This window comes from Lates calcarifer, linkage group LG4 (genome assembly GCF_001640805.2).
Source record: "Lates calcarifer isolate ASB-BC8 linkage group LG4, TLL_Latcal_v3, whole genome shotgun sequence".
NCBI classification, from domain to species: Eukaryota; Metazoa; Chordata; class Actinopteri; family Centropomidae; genus Lates; species Lates calcarifer.
In genome coordinates this window covers 18,142,942-18,170,486 of record NC_066836.1, presented here as the reverse complement: position 1 = coordinate 18,170,486, position 27,545 = coordinate 18,142,942, and the positions used below count along the sequence as shown (strand labels likewise).

The window sequence follows — 27,545 nt, the reverse complement described above, 5'->3', positions numbered from 1 at the left end:
CCATCTGCTGTGGAGTGAGGTTTCCCTCCCTGTACTCAACCTGGTCTAAATTAAAGGACCCTTGTGGATCTATTGGCCACTAGTGGTGCTACAGAGCAATGTTTTTAAGAATGGGTCCCTGTTTTGTTTGTATCTTGTGCAGCACACACACAAAGATGCCCATACATTCAAGTGACATGATTCAGCAAGTGATTTTGATTGTAAGCTGGTGCTGGTAATGTAGCAATGTACCAGTAGAAGGCAGAGAAGAAGAAAACCTATGGCAAATGAACACAGATGAATGTAAATATTACTTTGTTTCCAATTGAACTCCACAGGTTAAGTGTTCTAATCAAATCATGTTTCTGATCTACAACAGTGTTCATGAAATGAAATAAAGTAAGTAACAGTAACTCAGCTCTCAGTTTACCTGTAGATTTTTCGGTGAAAGCGATCGCACCAGAAAACACGGTTGTTGGCCACATCCAGGTCCAGAGCCACTGCATTCTTCTGGGTGGACACCACCTGGCTGTAATCCCTCTTCACCAGGTCAATGCGTCGGATCTCGTGCCGGTTGGTGAACAGAAGGTAAGGGCTTTTCCCTGCATGCAAAGCACAGAAGATTTAGGCATTAATTCTGGTGATAATGGGCAGGAAAAACAAGCATGAAGTCAGGGTTAAAATGTGGATGAGTGCACGCGGCTAAATTTTACAGCCCAAGGCAATTTATAAAAAAGGGCTGCAGCAGAATGAATACATTGTTAGCAAGGCAAATACACTGGAGTTGGGATGTGCTTCAGTAATGCCCAGTCAAATCAGCTCTGACAGTTTGGTAATGGGCCAGAAGAAGGGCTCAAGCTGGTATCTCTTATTAGAAAAATGCTCTTGTCCGGGAGCTCCACAGATCATCTATGCACAGCACCGCTAATGTGATTTAAATTCAGCAGCAAGTGCGGTGTGTGAAAATATTTCTAACCTTTATCCAGCAAAATCAAGTTCTAAGCACATTCTGAGCAAACATGGTCTGGATTTAGATTGAATAAGAAATAATGGCTGTGCCTGCACTTGTGTCAATAATTAAACCCAAAACATACAGCCCTATTCTGATGCAGAGGAAGGACATAAAAAAAGGAAGATGCCGATAAGCTTGAGAGATTGGTTTTTCAGTGCAGCATCGAAATATTTGTGTGCTGGACTCAAGACCGCTGACCCTGATGGGAAACACAGCGTGTCAGGGAATGATGTAGAAATTCCTCTATGGTAACAACACCAAGGCTTCACCACTGTGTCAAAAAGCATGGCAGCTTAATGTGCTGCTGCACATTTGTAGCACCAAAGTCAATAAACTGAATGTGATCTTTTAGCTCAAATAAATAACACAACAAAGCTTGTGTGATACAGCTCAATATCCTTCTCTAACAAGAGTGCAGGGGACAATAATCCTTCATTAAAAAGTGCTGAATAGCCGGAGTATTGATCAGTGTGTGTCTGCATGCATCATTAAGTTGTATGCCCCTTATTATTTTCTCCTTGCAAATATAGATCAGGAGTACCTTAGCATTCTGCTGCACCTCTTTAAAAAGCAAACTGCCCACTGTCACACACACAGTGCAATTAAACAGACATGAGTGACCACACACACACACACACACACACTAAAAAACTAGTCATTTCCTCTGAAAGCTGATAGATAGCCTTGAACAAAGTTAAATCAGACAGATCTCCTCTTAGCTGTCTACAGTATCTCAAAACAATAGGGATCAGTCACTGAGTTCCCTAAAACTTGACTGCAACAAATTTTTACGTTTTCTCTGCCATCAAACATGGTTTCTTGTGGGAAGTAGATGATAGTGATGGTCATTTGCCAAGAGTTTTGGACATTGTTGCATATGACCTCTGAGCAGCAACTATGTCTTCAGAGCAGTCTGGATGCGACAGGAACTCACTATTGGAACGTGACAAAGTGTGCCAGGCTGAGCCGGGGGTTCCTGGTTAGCTTGCTGACTTCAGTTGAAGAAAAGAAGCGATAGAAATAGAAGTTTGATGCTGAACTGAAATCGCAACGCTTCCTCTAGACTGGTAAATTAAAAACCTGTCATTGCTAATCTAAGCTATGTAGCAATAGCAAAAACTTATATATAGCACCTTTATCAGTAGGGTAACTGTGGCCACCACTAACTAAAACAAAACATTTGCATGAGTAGAGGACTGAAGTGGATATTTGCATACTGGAAAACCTACACAGAAGAACACAGACAAATTTGTGAGCAAATAGTTGTGAAATGACAATACAGAGTGACACTATCATAGTGATGTGTACAGACTGAATTTATCAGTCGTGTAATAATCATGCTGTAAAGAGGTGACTTTCCATTTCCTTGCATGGAACATAAGTCTCTGCACCTCATTGCCTACATCCCAGTGTGTCCTTGTTTCATTTTGGGTGCATGCACACCTATTTTTAGAGCTGTCCACTTGTGATAAGGTGACCCAGGATGCATTCTAATTAGAATCAGATCTGTACAGGGGCCTTAGACACATTTACATGATAATTTTTCTATGTTGATTCTGTTATAATACAGGCAGGGAAAAAAAACAAGTGGGTAGCAGACACAGTGTGAGCCTACAGGGAAGGTTTTATCACTCTAGCTAGCAACTACAGCCCACCTTTGTCTTGTAAGGTCTATATTGAGCCTATATCTTCCTGACACTGTAGGGTAATGGGATGGCAGTTGCAGCCAGTTATCTCTGGAGGCAGATATGAAAATTTCTCATTAATGGCTCACTTGCCTTGGTTTCCCCTTTTTGACAGCCTGTGTCGTAGCCTCACTGTAGTATCGCACTCCGGCATGTTCCCTCTTTCTGCCCTTTCCTTCCTCTCCCAGCCCAAAGTCTGAACGATGACAGTACTTTTGAGGACTAAGTGTTCTCCAAAACTGGCCATTACAATGACAACACTTCCAACCCCCTCTAAAGCGGAAAATGGTCCCCTGCTAGTTTTATGGGCTGTCACGGCAGCAGTAGTTTTCATTGCCTCAAAACCAAGCGTTGGAACTGCAGCGTTCACTGCCATTCTGCTTTGGCTGCTTTCTGACACACTGCCAGACACACAGTTCTCTCCTGGCCACGATAAACTGATAGCAAACACACTGGCCAGTCATGCACAGAGAAATACACAAGTGCAGACAGAGGGAGGGGGGCAGATACAGTCCACACATAAATACAATATGTACAAAAGCAGGCACGCACACACACACACACACACACACACACACACACACACACACAAGTGAGTGCTGAGCTTTGATATCAGCTCAGTTTAATTGAGGGAAATAAAATCACAGCATTTGACAGCCACAGGGACCAAATCACCACATTTCATTTGACTTACTGTTTCCTGCCAATTAAATAATGAACATTTTGGGGGAAATGAAGTGTAAACATATAAACTGGCCTCTCTCTGTAACCCTCTTGCTAATAGCTTTTGGCTGTAGCTGGAGGTCAAGGGAGAATTAATTGGCCTCTTAGCAGTTCACTTTGTTCTCCACTACTCTGACAACAGTTGTCAACAAGCTTAACGGGAGACCAGATTAAATTGATGTAATTAGCCGCCACCGTGACTCAGCCAGGTACCCCTGAAGAGTCACTATACCTAATTATAAGCGTTCAGCATGGCTAAACACATCAGTCTGTCACTCACGAAATGTCTAAAAAAGTCTAATGGGACGGGACACTGGAGGACAGATTTGGCCTGGGAGAAAGTGAGTGGTTGCCTTGGTGATGCTTGCTGAGTTTTTTTTTTTTTGGATTCAGTAATTATGTCAAGTACATAAGCAAGTGCAGAGCAATGATAACAGAAAGATGTTTGTGATTATGAGATGAGGAGGGTTTGACACTGAGGTACAAAAGCTGCGAGAGAGAAGTGTTGCACTAATGAGGCGGTGCAAAATCTGAGAGAACGTCTTGTTATCAACAGTACAACGCAGCTTTTTAAACTTCCAGCGTAGGCGAATTTTTCCCAAACAAACCAAGCTTGTTTTGTCGGAAACTTTGTAGGTTACATCCATTTAGAAACTTCATAAAAACAAAATAGACAAAACACAGGATTTGTGCAAAAAAAAGAAAGAAACAAACAAAAGACCTATATTCTTCCAGGACTCTCACATTCAGCTTAAAACAGGAGACCCGCACTTCAACCACACCATGTCAGACACACTGCACTTTACTGCATCGTTGATCACTGATCATTGTAACTCACCCTCTGCTTTGCAGGTTTTAGTGACAGGGTCCATCTCATAACCTTCATAGCATTCACACTTAAAGTCCCCCTTGTAGTTGATGCAGATCTGGCTACAAGCGTCAGGGTTCTCACACTCATCAATGTCTGCAGGAAGAAGAGGGAAGAGAGATTATCAATCAAGTGAGAGACAGAGACAATCAGACAGAGACAGACAGTGACAGACAGTGACTAATTCACTGTCACGAGCCGCAACAGACTAGAAACACCTAAATTCCTTAAATATATATACACCATTTGCCATTAAGGAACAACGCTTGAACTGGTCACATGTTTAAATGTTGCGTCTGATCAATGTATATTAATGCTGTTTAGTAAGATAGCAGCCGGAATAGGTGAATAAAAATGCACATCTATGGTTGTGAGCGCTGGAGAAACACACAGACATGTTAAGAAGAAAGAAGTCAACAGGGAGACAGGGTGTGTCCCTGTCGACTTCTCTGATCTGCTTCCCTCCAGCAGATCTCAGGCTTTTTCCTTGGGTGTGATGAGGAAATGGTAGTGTTAAAAGGATGAGGAAGGGTGTGAAGGACATACCATGTGTGTGTGTGTGTCTGTGTGTGTGTGTTTGCGTGTGTGAGAGAGTAGTATGCCTGTGCTAGGTTCCCTGTGGGAGAGATAGGCTGAGCACACTAAACAAAGACAGACAGGTAGAGAGCTGAGAGCTGCCCAAAGCAAAACACACTCACACAAACACACACACAGACTCGTGTTAGCTTGGGCAGCAGCCAGTCCATACATTTATCTATCTGTCTGAACTGTATGTGTCTTTATTTACCTCCACAAGTCTTTTTGTCCAGCAGCTGGTAGCCGGTGGGGCACTGACACTCAAAGCCGATTGGTCGGTCCATGCAGACATGAGAGCAGCCGCCATTGTTAATCATACACTCATTCAGCCCTGGGAGACAAAGAGAAGGAGCCAGTGGTCACACACACAGCCAATCATAGAGGAGGCAGGGACACAGTCGTCCAGTAGGTCATTTAAAATGTCAATATCTGATTTAAAAAACGTCCCAGCTTCATATACTGTGAAATCTCTCTTTGTGAGGGGAGGAGCAGAAGGAAGGTTTGTGATCTTTGATAAAGGTGCTTAAATATGAGTGGCACACAGGTTGTGGAAAAGGATATTATCTTCATAATCTTCATTTTATCTCAGCTTTTGTGCTCAGCTCTTTTCCATCCTTTTTGATTCCTTATCAGATGTTCTGAAAAGTGGTGAAGGAATCAAAGAGACACAACATCACACGCACAGGAAGCTCTTAAACCGAGAATCAGGGATATGAAATATGTGTGTGTAGAGGGGATTAATGCCATGAACTGGGATTCTGACATGTCCCATATGGATCTATCACAGGAGTGAGCAAGGATATCTAAATTAAACAGGCATGAATCACTGCAGAGTGGTGTAAACGCATCCCAAAAATGACAGAAGCTAAAAAAAAATAAAAAATAGAATGAGATATAAAAGCGCAACCTCTCTAATTTAAAACTAGGTCAAAGCAGCTGGCACAACGTTGGCACACAATAAAGAAAGCAGAGGCAGTTAGATTAGATTGTGCTGCATACAATGGGTTTATGAATTACTTGATAGCGAGAAGAGCTCAGAAGTCACTGTCTGAAATTTCAGGGTCAGTTTTTTGATCTCCTCCACAAACTTGTTCAGAATAGCTAAGGACAAAATCTCATCATAAGCTGGTGCATACATTTGGTATTATTTGAATTATTTAACACACTTTCTGTCCATGTTTGGTTTGAAAAAGATTCAAAAGAAGCCTATTGTCTAAATGAACCATAGAAGGTAAGCCAAATGAGTGAAAACTAAGATTACCAGAAAAAAAGTGTCTCCAACATTTCATTCAACAGCATACAGGCTTTGTTTACACCAACAATTAAGCTGCACAATAAACAACTGACAACTGGAAAGGGAAGATAAAGACAAAAATGGATTAAACAGCAAGAGAAGCTGCACTCCTCAATACAGCACAGTGCTTATTTCTGTCAACAGTATCCTACCCTAACACATTTGTCAATAGCCAGTGGACTTTATATCATCAGTCACTGAAAGCAGGGCTACTGTACATGAGTGAGTTAGTGAGTGAGAACAGTCAGCCGAGAGCAAAGCACAGCATCAGTAAATTCCTCACAAAAAAACCCTCATTACTTAAATACTGCATATAAACAGCAAACTGAAAAATACACAGACGTTTTGTATATTATCACTTCAGTTTCCACATTTTCACACCTCATTAATCTGTAATGCTTTGCTTTAGTGGATGTTTATCTGAGCTAGTGTAGCAGTGTGTGTATTAGTGTTAAATAATAGACACAGCATCGTAAATTCTTATAAAATCCATGTGGATTTAGTAAAAACCTTTATTTTGAAAGGGTACAGTCTAACAGTTTTTATGGGGGTAAATCAAATGAAAATATTTTTATGTAAAATCAGTGTGCTTTTTTTGTTTAACAGAAAGCTAAAACACATTTTATTTTACAGACTGTATGTGTGCAGTTCTGCTAACTTTACTTCCTCTTTTTGTTCCAAACTTATCCAAGGGAGGGTATGAATTCTCTTCTTGCATTTCCTGCATTTTTCATGTATATGCAATGATAAGTCACTTTAAACAAGTTTAAATGGAAGTTATTGTTATTTTTATGCACTGGAGCTAAAGCATTACTTATTTTAAACCCACACTAACAATTTTTTTTTGCCATCTGGGGGCACCGTAAACAAGCTGTGAATGCAACACTGACATATTATCCTTTGCCTGTTTAGACATTCAGCATGAGCTGAAGCAACAACAGAGAGTACACAGGGTTAGGCCCAGTATACCAGCAATACCTTGACTGCAGAGAACAAAGATGACCAGTTCATCTCACCCATAGAGCATTTAAGAAAAAACTAAACATAACAATTGCTCACCTACATAACAATATTCTTAATTTATTCTAACAACCACAAATATAAAGTTGATTCTCCTCAGATTGACTGAAGTTTAATTTTGTGGGAAAGCTTTCAAAGCTTTGCTTTGTGTAGGTGCCAGTCTGACTGTAACCGTGGGCTTTAAATTCTCAGCTCTAATTCAGCTGGATGGGTGACAGCAATCTGCCACTCACAGTGGCTCCAGCTACTTTCTCTCTGTCAGCTCAGAATTAACTGCAGACAGCAAGAAAAGACCAAGATATAGCTGTATTTGAGGACTCACTCATTCCTGTTACTTTGAGAGGAACTGGGTGGGTAACAAAGAGGCCCCAAGAGAGGCCCTGTGTAAAAACATGAAGAGGTTTTTCCAGACTGCTTCCAAGGACAGCCATGATTTAGAGGTCACTTCTCCTTTCCCATGGGCAAACAAACATGACGTCTCTCCGTCTCTGCTCCTCCTCCATCTTTCTTTCTCTCTCTTTCACCATGGTAACCCATTATGTACTACCTATTTTCAGCTGTTTCTCTGAGTGAAAGCAGAGACTGATGGTGCAGCGTTAAGAAATGAATGGTGTGGCAAGTAATGAGTCAGTACTGTGGTAATATGCCATTATTTCTAATGAGATGGGAAACAGGAAAAATAAATGCTTTAGCGCAGAGAGTAATGCATTGTCTTTATTTTCCCTTATGGGGCTGATGCACCAAATGCAATCACACTGAAAATCTATGTATATGTACGTGTGTTTCAGTGCAGCGGAGAGTATCATTGTTTCTGTGTGTGGGTTTTATTTTATTGTGTGTGTTGCAGTTGCGAAACATCTTGCAAGTAAACGGCTGAGTGAGCAGAGCGATGAGTTAGGTGTGTGTGGACACGCTTTTAATGAGCTGAGAACAAGACCCGAGTTGAAGGAGAGACGGAGGAAGAGTAGCGGAGGAAGACGAGAGAGAAAAATGAGAAGAATTTCTCTCTGGAATACCTGTTTCGGTCTTGTAATTTCCGTCCCTGGCAGAGGTCAGTCTACTCTGCCAGCTGTCACTTCTCCCTTCTCAACTGTATGTTCCTCTGAGGAAATGTCACCTTATGAGTGTGTCTGCTTCTCACTCTCTCTAATGTCAGAAACTACCTAACTGTCTAAAACACACACACAATGTTTCTTTAACTGAGACATCACTTTCATTTATTCATGGTCAGTAAATAGGTTAAGAGATGTAGGAATGTGGAGGCAGGAAGAGGTACAGGCAACAGAGAGATTATCACAGAGCAGAAGACGTCTTTGTCTACCTTTTGATGCTAATTAGTACACGCAGGCTCTTGTCCTGATCAACGGAAGCTGCTGCTAATTTGAGTGTGCCTCAGAAGCCTTTGAAATGCAAGGTAATAGGAGGGAGGTAGTTGCATTTTGTTATGGCAAACACGATTACGCTGCTACATTAACTGCTTGAATCCATTTACAATAGACATGTACATGCTCTCTCACCGCACGGGTCTGAAACAAAAGCTCTGCTGACACACACGTAACAAATGATTCTATAATTTCACAGCTGAGCATTGCATGCAACTGGGAAATGAGAAAAAAGCTTTAAGCAGACCAAAGGGGAAAGCAATAAACTTTATTTACATCAAGAGTAAAAGAGCTTTTGGTAACAGCTGACAGAAGATTATGACTGTGCAGAAAAAGTCCTCTTACCACACTCTTTCTTGGGCTCATCTGATCGGTCCTTGCAGTCCTTGACAGAGTCACACACCTTGGAACTATCGATACACTCTCCGTTCTTACACAGAAACTTCAGTGGTCCCTCACATTTGGTGGCTGTGTCAAACAAAGCAGAAGACAGATCAGTATCTGCATCATAAACTTCATGAAAATTTATTTGCACAAGCCACTGCAAACTGATTCAGAGCCTTGTTAATCAAAAAGTATGTGAAGTCACATTGAATATCTTCAGTGGTTTGCCAAATTATTGGAGGCTCACATGAAACAAGTGACAGCAAAAAGATACTTCCCACTCGAATATTCATATCACCCCACATAAAAAGCTTAGTGTAATAAAAACGGAGCTTTAATTTGGTCCAGTTTCACAAGTTTAATTTCCTGCAAAATAATTTTGCACCACGCTTGTAAATTATGCATCAGAAGTCAGAAGACAGAGACAGAATAAAATTGACTTACAAAAAGCTCTAGGGTGGATTCAGACAACAACATAAATGGTCATAATGACAAATGATTCAAGAATAATATATATGAAGAAAATCCTGTGTAGGTCACTTTAAAGGAAGCTGAAGTGTTACTTTTCCTATTCCTACTCATTTGTACATTGAGGTTAAACTTAAACTAAAACCTGAGAAACAACAACATCAAAAAAGAGCAGATATACAAGGTGTTGTACTATGTAATGTTAGCCATGTGGGCTTTATAAATTCCCTTTAACTTCACAACAAATATATAGGTTCTGGACAATTGGGGGACAAGGGAATTCTGGACTTAAATTAATTTTGTGTCCATAAATTTGACTCCAAATTAATGTTAATGTTGCCCAACACCTGCTGGATGTGTAAACAGGCAACTTAAAGGGGCTATTTGTAAGTTTTGTCTGCTGCCAAATGTAGTTTCTTGCAGGGAATAGTGATGGTTACTTGCCATTGTTGCATTTACACAAAAAAGGTTATAAAAGGCCCACTTCTTCAGGGCAGTCTGGACATTACAGTGAGTCAGGAAAGTGACAAGATGGGCCAGTTCGGCTGGTGCTAGCTAGTTAGCATGCTAACTTCACTAGAAGAGAAGACTTGACAGAAGTAGAAGCAAAACACTGCAGTTGTTTTCCACTGCTCTTGGTAAGTAAATTACCTAACTTTAATGCAGAACTTGCAATATTTCTCTGGTCTGGTAAGAAAACAGCTGTTAATGCTAATGTTGGCTATGTAGCAATAGCAAAACTTACAAATAACTTCTTTAAAAAGTGATCATTGTATCAGTGTATCAGCCAAAAAGTTAGTTACAAAATGAAGTACAAACAAGAAAGCAAACAGACAGTTACATTTGTAGTACCAGCCATATTACTCATATCTTTCTAAATTCCCTTTAACACCACAACACACAGGCCTGTCTCCACAACATCATCACTCTCTCTTGCAGTGTAAGGTACATGTTTACAGAAGGCAGAAACACACTGGGTCAAATATAAATACTTGCAGGAACAAATAGGGGGGAGGAGATTCAAACAGACACGTCAATAAAAGAAGATGCACACAGTGTGTGTGTGTGTGTGTGTGTGTGACAGCCAGACATGCAGACAGTGACTACAGGTATACCCACCGTTGACACAGCCAGATTCATCACTGTGGTCGAGACAGTCGTGGACCTTGTTACACTGCTTGGTGCCGTGGATGCAGGAACCGTCGCCACATTGGAACTCATCAGGACGACACGTCAACAGGGCTGCAAGAGGCGCACAAACATACACACATACACACCAAATTTAAATCCTCTTTAATCCCACACCACATCCTGGGGTCAAAACCAAGCATTTCACCCTCAGTTTTTATCAGGTCCCTCTTCTTTCACCTGTTTAGTAAAGGCAAGAAAATTACAAATGGGCAGTAACATACAGTATACTGTACTTCTATCTATTCACACCTTGTTTTAGGTGCTGCCATGGACACAGACTGTTAACCTGGGGGCGTGTGATGAATGATTTTCAATATAGTAATGCAGCTACACCAAATTTCATTAATATCTCAAGCACAGACAAGCTTTTCATCAACAGGGCACAGTATGCTCATATAACTCCTCTCTAAACCACACTAAAAGGCAATATATATGACTGAGGGGGGTATGAGTTAGTGTTATCACAAGACGAGCAAGACACAGGGAATGTAATGGATTAAGGGCTGCTGTAGCCTGAACACACACGCGTGCATATATGCACATACATATACACAACATCGTCTTCTGTCTATCGTCTCTGTATCTTGGAGATCAATCTAGAGATGTGACTGTCCAATAGCCTACTGCTGCATACAGACACATGCACATTCTGCACAACAAATTCTGAAATATACTGTTGAATCAAAGCAATAGCATTTGTTTTCAGCTGAGGAGATGGCGGAGAATTCAATTTCAATTTCAAGGCAATCCTGACGCAGACATAAAAGTATGTGACTATAGAACAGGAAGTGAGTGTAGTAACCTCTGGACAAATACGAGTTTGTGCCTCTAACCGCCTCCAGGCCTCACCCTTTATGCAGGGATCCAGTAGGTTAACAAAACATCAATCTCTTGTAAGGGCTGCTTATATGACACCCCAGAGTGTGAGTGGTGGGTTTGATGTGTGCACCACACATCTTGATAATGAATAGTGGGACTATCTGGGCTTCACACTCTGGCTTAGTGAGACAAGAGCTTCAGGGCTCCCCCATCCATGACCAGCTAATAGGAAAACCTGTTTTATCACAAAGCTTCATCTTCACACTGTGTTTATCAACAGAAAAACATTATTTACCTGACATATTTAGAAAAAAAACACCCACTCCAACTCCCAGCAGAGTGGAAATGTGCTAAATGATAAAGTAACACCTCAGAAGAGGGAGGAAATATTGTTTGTTGAGATTTTTTTTTTTTTTTACCATTCTCCAGTCTGAAAGGAAACAGATATCTTCACATAGTGTCCCCACAAAGATAATGTAGATTAAAACTGACCTCCTGTATAGTTATTTCTGAATGTGTGAGAATAAAACTGGCCTGCAGCCATCTTTGAACAAGATGAGTATAATAAATGTAAAAACTCTATATGCTACTGGTTTCAATATTGTATAGAGTCAATTAAAAAACAACAACTCCAATCCCAAGACCAATCCAAACATAACATGACCTGTTATATGACTTTGGAGGCTACTGACAATTGAACTTCACAAAGAGAAAACAAAATCATTTTCTTAAGATTTTATGCTTATTTTGTTGTTTTCCAGGATCTTTCTCAAGCTGTTTTACCACCACCTTCAATTTGATTCAATGTTTTGCAACTAGAAATACCCCCTCCATTTTCTCTGAGAATTTAATGGTTGGACAAAATTGAACATCAGCAGCACTATCAGAAATTTATTTTTAGTATGTACAACCTGTTCAGAATTGGTATATGTGGTATGAAATTGGGACACAACTTTAGCCTCCTTGTGTAACCATGGATACATCCGTACAATTGTCTATTGTACTGAAACTATCCCTGAACACAGTTAAATATTTCAAAAGTACAAAGCCTTTTTCAGACACAGCAGCATTTTCCTCTATCAATGTAAGTGAGCGGACAACCCTGTAAAGATTATTACGATACAATAGAGAATGTGCATAAGCTCTTGCAAGATAGAGAACAAGAGAGAAAAGGCAACACAAGGGAGGAGACAGAAAGAGAAACTCACGGCAGTCAGACTCGTCAGACTTGTCCTTGCAGTCTGGATCTCCATCACATTTCCAAGTCAGTCGCACACACTCCCCATTGGCGCAGCGAAACTCTCCAATGGTGCAGTTTGCCCTGCGGTTCGGCGGGTACGGGGCCCCATCCCCACCACAGCGCTCCGGACCCTCGTCTGAACTGTCAGAGCAGTCGGGGTCTCCGTCGCAGCTCCACATGAGCGGAATGCACTCCGAGGTGTTACAGCGGAGGTGGTTGGGCCCGCAGGTGAGAGGGGAGGTGCACTTGAGCTCGTCGCTGCCATCTCCGCAGTCATCGTCACCGTCGCACACGTAGACGGTGGCCAAGCACTTCCGGTTGGCACACATGAACTCACCACTGGGACAGGCCTTGGCATCTAGAGAACCAACAGAGAGAACAAAAGCCTTAGAAAGAAATTTGAAGAGCAAATTGAAGCCTGCATCTGCTGTCTTACCGATACTGAAAGAGGGAAGGTGTAGCAGTTGCTTTGAATTTACAGTTTTGTCAACAAGATTTTACCTTATCTCCCTGAAATGGTGAAAAAAGTGGAATCTATTAAATATGACTGAAGGCCTGAGCTTTGACATGAGTAGTTACCCACCCATCCTTTGCAGACTGTAACTATTCAAAATAAAAAATAGACTGAAATGTTACAAACAAGTTCACAGATATAAAAAATGTACACCAGTGTTTTGATTTTTGCTCACAGTGCATTAAATAAAAGATAGAGCTTCAAGATTGTCCACAGGAAGGGAGATGAGAGAAACTAAGACCAAAGGTGAGAAATGTATTGGTTTAAATTAGCTTCAAATAGAGGAGGCACAGAGACAGGAACTGAGTTTCACAGGCAGGCTGAAAGTCAACATTGGTGTCATAACCAGGGAAGAGACAGAAAGAGAGCTGAAGAGGAAGGAGAAGGGATGATGGTAGTCATCACAAGACGATGCTGAGAGGCTTCCTCTGCTGAGGAGCAAAAGACAATGGAGCTCTCTCTGCCATCAGCTGGTCTTTGTCCTCCCGCTGTGATGGATCACTGGCCCCGTTGATACCTGGCATTTACATGCATCTCGGGTGATCTCGTATATCAGTTTACACCTGGCATCACGACGTCTCAATTGACCACTTGTGATGGGATCTTATTTCCCTGCTCTACATGCAAACAACGGCCAAACACGTGTTTTGAAACTAAAAGTCTAAAACTAAACTAAAATCAAAATCACCCAAGGTGTTCAATGCACTGGTAATATATCTCCATGCGCATTTTGACATTTTCAGATGTTGAGACAAAGCCAGCTTGTGCGACTCAAGAACCAACTGAATGAATATGAATAAGTATGCACTGCTGTTTACACAGAGGACATCAGTTGAGTAGGTGGTCCTTTGGTGTGGCCCAGGACTTATTCGTGATCACATAGCTAAAAGGTGGTCTGAGTGATCAGATCTCAAGGCATCCTCAATGCATCTTGGGTGCATTCACACCTCTACTTACAGCTGTATATTAATACCAGGTATGACCAGGTTCACTGAATGCTATTCTAACTTACAACAGCTGAGAGCAGTAAGTAGCACTGGCATCGTTCCTTCCTGCATGAGTGAAAATGTTCCTAAGCACGAAGGAAAAGTTTATTCTGAGCCTCTCCTCCTTTACAGAGCCAACCTCTGTAAATCCTTTTCTCTCCTTCTCTCTGCCTTTTCCAGCTTTCTCTGTCTATAGTCATTTCTGGCCAAAAGCACTGAGGCTGTGAAGAGACTCGGGATTCCCACAGTGAGCCCACAGCAGCACAGAGGGCAGCATAGGGAGAAGCACAATTTGATATTTACACAAACCACAGGGATTTCAGCATCAACACCGCTGCCTCTGGCTATTAGGACCACTATTAAGGAGAGGACTGCTGTTTTAAAAGAACTTTTTACACAGAATCAGCAAATTGTAAAGTGGTAGCATATAGTCACTGACTTGTAGCAGAAAGCTCACATCTCCCAAATATCAAACATCTTGCACGTCCCTTTTCAATTGGTTTGGTCCCAGAGTAAAGATTTTCTTATATATATATATGATTTTCTTTTATTATTATTTTCTGACAGATCAAAGCAGGGATCAGTATTTACATGGCTACAAAACTAACCAGTTTAAACAACATGAGTGGCTGACCTCAGTTACCTGTTCAAAACACTAAAAGCAAGCAGGATCAAAACAGCTGGTATAAGAATAAAGAGAAATGTAGTATCATAGTAGAGTGGAAGATCACGAGCATTCTCACGTGTTGAGTTAAAGTGGGTGAACAATTCCTCAGCTAGGAAAAACATTGGATGCTAGATAGTGTTGTAATTACTACTCTATGTAACCATATGTTAAAGTCACTATCAGTTTTTTTACTTTGTAACCATCAATGATTAATTAATTCACTACAACCATCATGATTGCAACAGAAGCACTGGGAAAACGACTGAAAAGAAAAACAAGTGTTGTTGATTCAGTTCAGTGAAAGGGTGTATACTTATTAATATTAAACAAGCTCCATCTGATTCTGATGTGTTGTATAACTACTGTCCCTGTTCTGCCCCTACCCTCACTCCATACTAATCTGGCACTAAATAATTCAGCAGATTCAATCAACATGTACAATATTACACAAGGGGAAGACCATTAGTAATGTACATGAGTGGCCTGGTTACACTTAAGAGCGACTTTGTTTTCCAGTGGGGCCACTGTGCAAATGAATTTCTGTTGTAGAGGCCAGTGGGTTTTAAATGATAAATAAATTGCAGTGGGACCATTTGGTGGGTTCTTCAAATTTATTATCCATCTATTGACATAATTTGGTATGGTTGCTTGAACAAAACCATCAAAATAACATACAAAACATTAAATTAATATGTACAGTGGCTTCAGAAAGTATTCAGAGTCACTTCACTTTTTGCACAAAGCTTCAGAAGTCCCGTGCAGAGATGGGAGAGCCTGACCGAAGGACAACCATCTCAGCAGCTGGACCCCCATGTAATTTATTTTTCATTTAAAACCCACTGGCTTCTACAACATCATGCACAGATGGTCTGGGGACTTAAAGTTGCTCAAAAGTCTTGAAATTCATTTGCACAGTGGCACTATTGGAAAACAAAGTCTCTCTTAAGTGTAACCAGGCCACTTCTTCCCCTTGTGTAAAAATGTTCATGTCTATTGAATCTCTGTAATTATTTAGGCCCTCACGGTATAGGGGCTAGACTGGTTGATACCATCCCTATGGTGAAGCATGGTGGTGGCAGCATCATGCTGTGCATGTGCTTCTCAGCAGCAGAGACAGGGAAACTGGTCAGAATCCAAGGAAGAATGAACACAGCCAAATACTAACAGGTCCTTGAAGAAAAAGAGTCCAATGACCTCAAGCAAACAGCCAAGACAATGCTGGAGTGGCTTATCTGACTGTCCTTAAGTGGCCTAGTCAGAGTCCAGAATTAAACCCCACACACGATCTGTGGGGAGACCTGAAGATGACCATTCATTTTCAGGAGGCTTCCCATCCAATCTGATGGAGCTTGAGGGGATCTGCCCTGAGAACTAGATAAACTGCCTAAACCAGGTGGGCAAAGTTTCAGACTCTAGAGCTTTAAACCTTCAAAATTAAATCTACAGTACAATAAAGTTCTTTCTGAACCCACTGTATATATGAATGCATCCATTTCATGTACAGTATGTACTGTATATCATATACATGTACACATATAGAAATTGGACATACTGTGTTTGCTGTAAGGCTACAAAACCTTTTATACCTTAACATGTGCACCTCAGCACTATGCTCATAAGTCATGGCTCTGTTGGTCTGTCCACTGGTCTACCACTTTGGTCCAGACTGAAATATCTACATGACTGTTAGATGGACTGCCATAAAATATTGTACACATTTCCATGGTCCCAAGAGGATGATGCCCCCTGACTTCAGTGATCCCTTCATATTTCTTCTAGCACCACCACGTGGGACTGGCATTTGATGAAAGGTTGACATCAAATGAAATGTCCAAACAACTGTTTGATGGATTTCCATTCTGACATCTACATGTCAGAATCTGTGTTGTGACCATGTTAGCATTTTGACTTCAGTATTTAGCTCGAAGCATTGAGCTTTGTGCCCAAGTATGACCTCAAACAGCTGCTGGCTTGGCTGTAGATTCTTGTTCTTGTGACAGCCAGAGACGTGAAAAAAGAAGTCATGGAGCACAGCAGATGTGATTATTGAAGACACGACTGTGTCTGTGTGGTTTCTCATTACTCATAAGTTGCTCATTCACTTTAAATAGAACAACTTTTGCTAACTTTCTGAAATTGTTGATAGATATGCAACTTTTCTGGTCCTTAATTTTATTTCTTGGTTTACTTTGACTGTTTATTACCAAAATTAACCCACTCAAATTTTACATTTTCTACAAACATGGTGGTTACCTTGATTCTTTTTGTTATCTAGGCAAACACAACTTTTGTTTGGCTATCATGAATAATACATGAAGAAAAAGAAAATAAACTATAATTTTCAAGTAATAAAAACTTCATTAATATGCTAAACTCGCAGATTTACACTGGTGACACACAGTCATATACTGTCCCTTCTTTTTAATTCTGTGGGTAGGAGAACCTTTTCTATCACTCCAGTCATGGTAGTCAGAATCTGGCAGCAAAACCTGCTTGACTTTTTCTGGCAGCTTTGATAATGAGAGATTGTTGCCAGCAGCAACCAGTGGCTCAGATGTAGAGGCAAGAGATGACTGGTCGTTCTAGTCAGATTAGCACTGCAGCTGATGAGTGTGCGCTGTGTGAATGTGTGTGTGTGTGTGTGATGAGTCTGAGGTGTGAAATGTTAAGGAAATATTTCTTAGTGCAGGAGGAGGGAAAGAGGGTGTAAAAGGGGAAGTGAGATGAAAAGAAAGATAGACGTGCAGGTTGTGTGTAAGCATGCAAAAACAAACTTATTTATTTTTTATCTGCGCACGCACAAATACCTCCAAGCGAATCAGTCACTGTCGGTGCAGTTTAACGTCATCTCAGCTTTCTCATAGATATTCATAGATTTAAAATGAAGGGACAGTTCAGAGCTGTCTGTTCTGCTCAGAGAGCTGAGGTCCGCTGCAGCTCAAGCCACTGCAGCAAGGTCAGTGGAACATACACACATACACAACATCCACAAAAGAGAAACCCAGACAGGTAGAAACACACACACACACTCACACTCACACCAACTGCTGGCCACTTCAGACAGGTCACAGTGCCCCACCAGGGAAATAGCTCAGAGGGTGACCTTTCCTGTGATGACACACATACACACACATACACACACACACACACACACACTCATTTACTGAGCAAACACAGCTGTAATAGAGTGGAGGCAACTCTCTCTTGAGTAACAACCAAGAGAAGATAATAGAGGACAAGATTGGAGTCAAAGTGAAGGGAGTTTTTAACCTCTTCTCTATTATCATTACTGACAGAGAAGGTAAGCTAACTGAGGGCCAGTGGGGGAGGGTAAAGGAGACATATAATGAGAGCTGAGACAGAACAAAATACCCAGTTTAGCTAAATTCAAAATCTGTCTAGATTAATTAGGTGAAATTTTGTCAGTGGGAGTGCTTTAGTCCTGTGAAACGGTCCTATGTGAAAGCTTCATCACTGCAGATGCGCAGCATTTGCCAGTTGAGTTTCACTACAGAGACAGGGAGACAGCTGTAAGGAGCGCAGGAAGTAATTGTTTGCCTCATACTATCCAAGCAGCGTTAAATATGAATAAAGAACAGAAGCAAAAATACAACCACGCAGGAATATCATCTGCACACACCAGGCAGTCGACACAACCTGACGGTGAGTGCAAATGCAAACACACATTGAAAACACACAAAATCCAGACCGGCTCCTCCGCCATCGCAGTACATCCCAGCAGACGGGCGTGCTCAGAAGAGATGCCCGGTGAGTGAGTGCACATTAATCTCCACATCGCTGAGGTTTGAGGACACAGTTCAACTTTCACGCAGAGCCTCTCTTGAGCTGCTGCTTAATGTAATGTTGATCAGGGAAAGCTTCCTCTGGTGAGGGCTAGTTTCTACTTAATACATAATTCAACATGTGGATGACTCAATTAGCAGAAATGCCTGTGAAAGATTTACTTTTTCAAGTCTGCGGCGGGCTATGCGCTCTGTAAATTTCTACTAATGGAAGAGCGCGCCAAGGCTAACTGAGTGGGTTCCAGATTCAGTCGGTTTTGGGAGTATAACGCTTCTGTTCACACTTGGGTAAATGCTAGTGAAAGTGTAAAGTGTGTTTGAATGCTTTGCTCACTGTAAGCAGGACTAAGCATGCCTGTAAAAGCATAGCTGTGAAAGGCAGCTAAAGCAAGGATGATGCTTTCACAACTTACTGGTTCACTGAACAGGCAACTACTTCTGGTCATTTTACTTCTTTTGGTCTGTTTGTTTAGGCTGGTGTGGAACTAATAGTAAAAGTGATAAGTAAATGGGAGGTGATAATATATATGGTGTAGCCATTACTTTGTGAACTTTTTAGATCACCAGAGAACATGAATAAAGCCACACGGTGCAGTGAGGGGGAGCCTGACTTGATGTGACAGTCACTGGAATAAACTTTGTTTTGATTTTCCTCTGTGGGTTCACACAGCTCTGCAGGATTCCAGGTCACCAAAACTGTCCAATAAATGATTTATATGTCAGTTCATGTCAGTCCATCAGTTCACTTCTACAACTCTGACTACACTGTGCACATCCGGTCAATCATTGTCGCCTTCAGAAATGTACTAAAATCTGACCTTATAAAAGGGGCCTTTCACCACTTTCTGACTGTGTAAACAGGGTGCATCAGGGATCGTGTAATGAAATCACCCTGACATTGAAGTCTGATAATAAATTCTGTTTGGCTAAGAGTCAAGTATTTTTCAAACAAAGCCTATGAATCGAGTGTAAACATGGCCTAACGGTGTATAGTCCTCATGGTCCCTGGCTTCTGAAGTAGGAAACGCTGTCATTGTATCAAACACACCAAACTCTGTTTAGAATTCTTAGTATTTTCAGAGTTTCCTCGCTGGATATTGGAAATGGCTTTTAATGAGCCGCTGACTATCACTCAGTTAGCAGGAAATTGTACTCACTCACCACAGTTACATACAGCAAGAGCAGGCATTTGGGGCACAGAGAGGGAATGAAAGAGGCACCATTCTCCCTGTTACAAGTCAGTGTACCGTTAAAATGATTTTGAAGCTTACATAATGTTGCTTTAAACACAGCAGGTGTGAAAGAGAAAAGATGACAGAGCCACTGTTTTCTCTAAAAAATGTTGATTCGGCTGTAGACATTTTACTTGACAGGGACAAACACTGTAGTGGCATTTTTGTTTCTTGTTTACATTCGGGGATTCCCTTCAACATTCAATGCTCAGTGGAGCTAAAGTGGTAGCAGGCTTTTAATTTCTGCTTCAATATTTTGGATTTACTGCACCCAGACATGACTCACTGTCACTTGAAACTGCATTTCCAGCTGCACAGGCTGAGGTCTGTAGTTGAGTCTTTACTGGCAGGAGCAAAATACAACAGGAAACAAACACTGTTCATTCACAAAAGTTTTACTCTCACTTTTGTACAACTGCTGCTGCATCATTTCACACATCTAACAACAACAACTTGTCTTCTTCCTCTAAACCCAAACATACAGCAGAGTTAAAGCTGCTTTGAAGTTAATTCTCCAGCTGCTCCTGTGCCAACAGCTAGCCCGCAACAAACAGACACACTGAGACGTACTCGAACCAATTGGTAATTTCCATCACTCCTCCCTCGCCCCATGTCATGACTGTAAATGTGAAAGATCTGAAGCCTTCAGTCTGTAGTACTAAAGAGTAATACTGCACGTACTGCTTTTGAATAAGGCAATTATCATAAGTGCTCAGTTCTAATATACAGAACTATGACTTCTTTCAAGCTTTCATTCACACAGGTTTTCTGTCATTTACAACACTTTTATCACACAACAATTAATCTCATCAAGTCTGCAAAACACAGAGTATGTTCAAGGACAATGATTTGATAATTCTCCATTTTTCTACTGTCTGTTCTTGCAATAGCCAGCTATGGCAGCTATACTGTAGTGATGTTCTGGTTATGTTTAGGAATTTGAAACACTAATTAATCAGTAAGTTAAAATCATTCTAATATTGACCGAACATCTGCTGTCAAAGTGAATGTGCTCTCCTTTTGTTGCAGATCTTGATAGACATCAGACTGCTTTCTGCATCTGCATGACCCTTGGCATTAGACATGAATCACATGATGCAAAATTGTCTAATACAAATATCATTCCTGATGGCATTGGGCTGAACCACAAACATAACCCAGAAGAATCGATGCTTGGTACCTTCAGATTGATCTGCAGGCAACATTAAAAAGCTTCTTGTCCTTGATTTAAATATCATCTTTCAGGCTGGCATTGGGCCCAATCAGTCTTCAGACAAACTAGCCTGAACAGCACTTATAAGACCTAATTTGAGATGCTATCCAGTACTGTGCTGGTGACGGAGTCAGTCTCTTCATGCTGAGCGGCATGAGTGTGGTTTTACCTCTGCAGGGATTTCGGCCCTCGCCTGGGTGGGCGGCAGCCTGCTGCCTGCCCTCATGTCACCACTGAGAAGCTTAAGGCTGCTGCATCAATACAGACATTAGAATGAAAAAAGGATTAGCACAGGCTAGACTGCGTCTCAATGGACAGTGCAGTGAAAAGCCATCTAAGCTAAGAAGGCATTAGATCTAATGTCGATGGAATCAGTACCACTTGCTTTGGCCTGAGTGTGTGAGGCCACTTTGAGACGGCGAGTCTTTGACAGGCCACTAGCAGGCAGATCTGGCAAAAATATCTTTATAGCACAATAAACTAAAAGCATCTAACACGTCTTTCAGGGAGAAGACAGTAAATATCTATTCAAGGACACAGTTTCTCTCTGGTTTTAATTTTATACCAAATTGATTTGGTTTTCAGTCTAAATAAAAACTAAAAAATGAGTATATTCTTAACAAATAAACATGAATTGCTTAGACACCAGGCAGTCACAATCTCAACAACCACCCACACACAAACAACTGAAAGGGAGCAGATGCTCCAAAAAAATTGAACATCATTTATATAGGATAATGAGGAGATGGCTTTTTTCTCTCCCTCTGTGCAATTTGCTGCCACGTGCCATTTTGCACAATCTTCAAAGTCTAAACACCACACCCCCTACAGCTCTGTAGCCTCAATCAATTTTTCTTGACGTGAGGAGGCAAGGGAGAGAGAGAAAAGAAGGAGCCGATTCTTCACGGTGCCTCAGAAGTAGGGCAAGGATAGTCCCTGCAGGGGGTGGGGGGTGGGGGCAGCCACACGGTTGAGTTGTCTGATTGGCTGTGTGGGAGGTGATGTCATTTTTGACGGCTCTGGGGGCCCTGCAGTGGAAAGGCTGAGGATTCAAGGTTCAAAATGCTACGACAGAAGCGTCCAAACATCAAGAAGCATCCAAACATCATCAGGAAGCTGCAAATATCTCATATTCTCCAGTAAAACTCCTTCTACATCAAAGGGGGCTTTGTTGTCAAGTGCAGCTGGCTTAAATCAAAACTCACTTCAAATCCCTCTAATTATATAGAGTGTTCCCTACTGTGCTTTAATGTCTTAAGCCCCTCAATAGTAAGTGAGCTCCGAGAGGATGAAACCCTATAAAAGGAGAAGTGTGATTTCTCCTTGTTCTACTGACTTCAAGCCTCATCAAGTCGTTCACTCCTGCACATCAGTCGCTGCCACCATTTGAAATAAAATACCCTCTAGAAATAGTTAGTGCTGAAAAATATAAGTAACCCCAGCAGAAACAATGGTTCATGTGTGTATTTTATTTGTGTATTTGTATTTTTTCCATTAAAGGAGAGGACTGATGGCCGACTTTGACAAACTCACCAGAAGCACAGTCCTCCTCATCCGCCCCGTTCTCGCAGTCCTTCTCCCCATCACATCTCCATGACAACGAGACACACTTGTTGGTGGATCCACCACAGTCAAATTTCTCCGGAGGGCACGTCTGTTTGCCTGTGGGTTGGGATAAAAGAGATAGGGAGATTACTGCAGTGGTTTTATGGTCCCATAAAGGCAGCTACAAAATCAACTACAAGACACCACTGGACTCGATTTCAGTCGCCCCCACGATGCAGTTAAAACTGATCCAAAACTCCACCACTCTGGCCAATTGATTTTACTGTCTGGGCTGCCTCTAAAGAGACATGCAGAAAGATCATGAAATACAGCAAATGCACAGTTGGCTGTGGAGCAAAAGACCCCCCCCCCCCCCCCCCCTCCTTTTCCTGCCAATCTGCTCTAGTTGGCAGAGAGTGGGTTTGATCCAGATTACAGTACGTTTAATATGAAGCATGTTGTTAATTATACATCTTTGCTTACAGTGCAGCCTTAAGCCAGCCAGAATGAAATCAAACGGTCAGCCTACATGGCAAATCATTTATCTTTTTGATTATTTCATTTTCAAATTAAAATTTAGAACAACAGTTCTCAACCTTTTTTGTCACAAACACACCCACAGCACTGCCAGATGAACTCAAACACCCCCTCATCAACACCACCTGTTATGTTCCAAATGTGTTAGTGGATATTGTTGCAATAATATTTTCCTTCCAGTTTTTAAAATATTTTAAATTTGTATTTGTATTCATTCCATGTGGAGTGGCAAAAGATGTGTATTTCAACCAGTCATTGTTACTTATCACTATTTATCCATTACTTTTAGCTATTTCAACTGTCACTGAGCTACCTGTCTAATTTATCCATCCATAAGTTTCAGGAAACAATTTCAACAATTTATACATTACTTTTAGCTAAACCTTTAAACTGTTTATCCATTAGGCTACCTTGAGAAATCTAGTTCAATCATTTATCCATTTTTTTTACCTGACACTATAGCTTTAGCATTAGCGTCTTTGCTTGTTAACTAGCTCTCATGCACCCAATTGCATCACATAACATTCAGATTGCAGTTGACTCTACATGGATAATGTTTTTAAAAATATTTTCTAAATTCAGCTACCCTTTCCACATGCTACCTACCAGTTTCAGAAGTCTTACAGTGTTTTAATATCACTGTCCTTGACCTTATGACATTCATGTTTTCTTGTTTACATGGGCTCACTGACACTGACATAATGCCATATGAGAATCATTTGTAATGTAATGACTGAGAACAATCTCCATAATGAATAACATTAATGAGGTTAGAATGGAATATCTGATGCTGTCACTGGCAATGTTAGGTGTGAACTGTATTGTGGGTAATTGGAGACAGTGAGAAGGTCTGCCAAGTCATATTTCTATACAAAGCACATCTGTTCAAATGGAAATGCATTCATTAGAATGCTGCACTTAGGCTAAAATTAAATTCCTTTTTATCTAATGTAAATCCATTATGCAGTAGATTTTAATTATTAAATGAGCTACTATATATGTTGCATGACAATTACAAAGTAAGTTGAAATTACAAGATGCATTTCAGATTTCATTTGCAATGCTTTTGTCCTGAGTCTAAATGGTTTGTGCGTCAGTGTGTGTGTTGATGCATTAATGTATTTTTGTTTATATATAGTAAATCTATAGAGTATCTATAGAGTAAATTCATATTCTGTGGTATCAGTGACAAAATCATTTATAATAACAATAACCTTGAAGTGCAGAGCAGTTATTTACAGTTGTATGGTAAAGAACCTTTTCTTCAAAGTCATTGGCATAAATATATCTCTCCCAAATAAAACACATTTTTGGGTGTTAATACCAATTCCAATATATGTGTATAATTTGGGAGTTTAAAAATCAGATAACAATATATTGGTTGATATTCATTTAATTTTCTACATAAAAAAGAAGATTTCTGATCAAGAAGCTATTTAGAGTTTCAGTGCTCTCAAGATGACGGGTCATATTCTTCAACACAAACCAAATACACATTTTTTAAGATACCATCAACAAACATCTGCTTATAAAGATAACTTAAACTTGGTTATTAAAGAAGGAGAATTAAAAGTTTAAAAATTTACTTGTCAGTGCTTTCTCCATAATAGTTACACTATGTATAAACCACCTCAAACATATCTTTGGCCTTTTTTTCTCTATTTATTATTTTGTGGGTATTTTGTCATATTTTGTGACAGTGTACATACAGACAGGAAACATGGGGTGAGTGTATTTGAACTCAAAATGAACAACGCCCTAGATGTCATCGAACTTGGAGACTCGTCCCTCCCAGATAAACATATCAAAGCACTACATCACTTTTTTGTTTTGCTATGTTTGTTTTAAAGAAATGAAATGGAAGTGCTGGCCTGTTGTGTTAAGGTGCAGTGAGAGAAGTCAGGTTGTCAGCCTGCAGTAGAAGATGGGCAGCGACTCTGCTGTCCTGATTTCATTGGGGAGTTATTTCCACCACTGTGGGGGCAGAAGAAAGAAAAACCCTGTCACTCCATGTGGTCGCTCATCTCAGTCAAAGATGAACGGCCACAAGGAGCAGCAGGATGGAGCAATTCCTTTCACTCACTGCTGCAAGCTGCGACAGGGAGCCACTGTAGTGAGCAAAGAAGCAGAGTGGTGTGACATCCCTATCTTTGGCATTTCTGTATCCCATTTTCTTGTTTCTCATCATCCAATATATAAGCTGGTACTGTGATGAGCCTGGCAGATAGCCGAGATGTCCGCCATTAGATGCCAGCTGTTTATGAAGGTTTTTCAGCCCTTCATTGCTGCGTGGATGTGTTACTCATACTGCAGCATAGAGGGGTGACAGAGGAGATGTGGGGAGAGGCAGCTAATGTCTGGGGAGACTGAGCACTGAGAATGGCTGATGCAGCCAGGCCCTGACCCCACAGGAAAAAAAGAAAAAGTACTGGCCACTGCAGTGTTTGGAGGCTCTTTCTATAGCTCAGACTCAGGAATCATTGTATTTCTGTATACTCTTAGCTGAGTAGTGACCTCTACCTACATCACATAACAGCCCACAAATTGTAGTTCTGAGCAAACTGCAATGTGAGGTCAGTGAGATGTTCACTATAATTCATGCTATATCACTTGACAGCTGTACCAACTAAAATGTGTCAAAAAAAATGTGTGCATGTTGTCACACTGGTGAGGTGAGTAAAACAGCAGGGTAGTAAGATGTAAGTGGAGCTATCACACAGTTAACCTCCTCCACCTGCTAGCTCTGTCTAGTCATTTCCCTCATGGCTCGTACACATGAACCAGTTATAAAATGATATTTAATTTCTTCTGTTTCTGTGTCGTGAGTAAGGACATTTAGAAAGTGTATTACCAAGGCAGGAAGTGATCAATTTAAGATGTGTGGCAGTCTTTGATGTTGCCTGCGTCAGTGCTAAATTTTTCACGCACACAACAGACAATTATGGTCTGTGATGCTTTTTTTTTTGGTAAGAAAATTAGTCACGTCTTTCTAGACATGACTGTCGAGTGAGCAAACAAGCTTAATAGGAACTCACTGCAGAAACTGAGGACGGGGAGGAATGATGAGCTGCAATGAATGATTACGACTGAGTAATGTCTGAAAACCAGACGACAGACTGGCTGGTCAGAGGGGACACACAGAAAACATTTCTTACAAACGTCTGAGATGAAAGAGGTGAGGGGGTGGAATCTCTGAAAGAGGAAATAACATGCCGTCCGAGTGAATTCAAACTAATATGCGGTCCAAAGAGGACCTGACAGAAAACAAGAAAGGGACAGAGAAAATGAAAGAGAGGGTGACACAGAGCAAAGGGGGAAAAAAAGAATCCATAAGAAGGGAGACACGCCAAGAGCGAAATACTGTGTAAAGGGGAAGGGACGATGAGACAAACTGCTGCATGACCTTTCAGATTCATATCCTAAAGCGAAATCAAAGCCGTCCATACCAAGTGGATAGAGATGAAGGAGGAAAGGCAGGGGGACTTGAGCAGAATCTGAATCCACCGAGCGGAGGGTGAGCTGTCCTGTCCGTTTAACCGATGACTCTTTAATGAAGCGCGAGCACTGCTACTCCCAAATCCAAACAAAGAAACCAAACTTCACCTCGACAAAGCGGTGGTACCTCGCCGTGACTCTAATGACGGCTATTGATTAGTGAAACCTCAGACTTTTGCTTGAGAAGGATGCAACTTAATAAAAACCAATTACTCACAGACAAAACTGCCTGACTGGGCTGTTGTTTACCATCAGAGTGAAAAATGAGGATTCATCTCCACTGTGGCGTTTTGGCAGGAGATCTGTTTAGAATTCATCACCTTTTACAAGACCCAAGGCAGTCTTCATCTCATCAGTGAAGCGCTTTAATAGCTTTACCTTTCATTTGATCATCACAGTTGACCTTGTTATTGCTGACAGACTTTTACCCTAAACTTGGCTTTCAGTGAAGAAGTGGAGAGGCTCTTCAATTTGTCAATTGTCAACAGGCATTTGATATAAGACTGTGATAAAGGAAAACCTAATAACTACTGTGGAGCTGAAAAATGTGTTAAATTGATCTGATATAATGAACTGCAGCTTCATAACAAACGTAACACTACACTACAACTTGACATGGAAGTGATAATTTGTAACCTATTCATATAAATTAATGTCTATTTCGCTGCTTCTGACTGCTAATAGATATTGCACAGTGGTGATTCATCCTGCAGCCAGTTCACGACAGCTCTTTGATGTGAATCTGTACACTCAGCATATTTTGACAGCCTGACTTCTCTACTGTATAGAAAGATGTTACTGTTAAACACATATCCTGACATTTGAAAAACCTTTCTGAGCGATCCTGGCCTTTTATTCCAAAACCAAGGCTTTGATGTCTGTGTATTGTAGGCACATTCCCAAACAAGTACA

The 27,545-nt window shown here is 41.0% G+C and overlaps 1 protein-coding gene across 3 annotated transcripts in view; it reads right to left on the bottom strand.

The window, feature by feature from the left end:
* Positions 1-27,545, bottom strand: part of LOC108883819 (low-density lipoprotein receptor-related protein 8) — a 75,230-nt gene that overhangs the window by 15,663 nt on the left and 32,022 nt on the right. For all 3 annotated transcript variants that reach the window (XM_018677321.2, XM_018677323.2, XM_018677322.2), the window contains exons 4-10: positions 22,590-22,718; positions 12,610-12,999; positions 10,511-10,633; positions 8,885-9,007; positions 5,055-5,174; positions 4,238-4,363; positions 410-581 (exon numbers count right to left, since the gene is read on the bottom strand). In XM_018677321.2, coding sequence (XP_018532837.1) covers positions 410-581; positions 4,238-4,363; positions 5,055-5,174; positions 8,885-9,007; positions 10,511-10,633; positions 12,610-12,999; positions 22,590-22,718 — 1,183 coding nt within the window. The remainder of the gene's footprint in view (positions 1-409; positions 582-4,237; positions 4,364-5,054; positions 5,175-8,884; positions 9,008-10,510; positions 10,634-12,609; positions 13,000-22,589; positions 22,719-27,545) is intronic.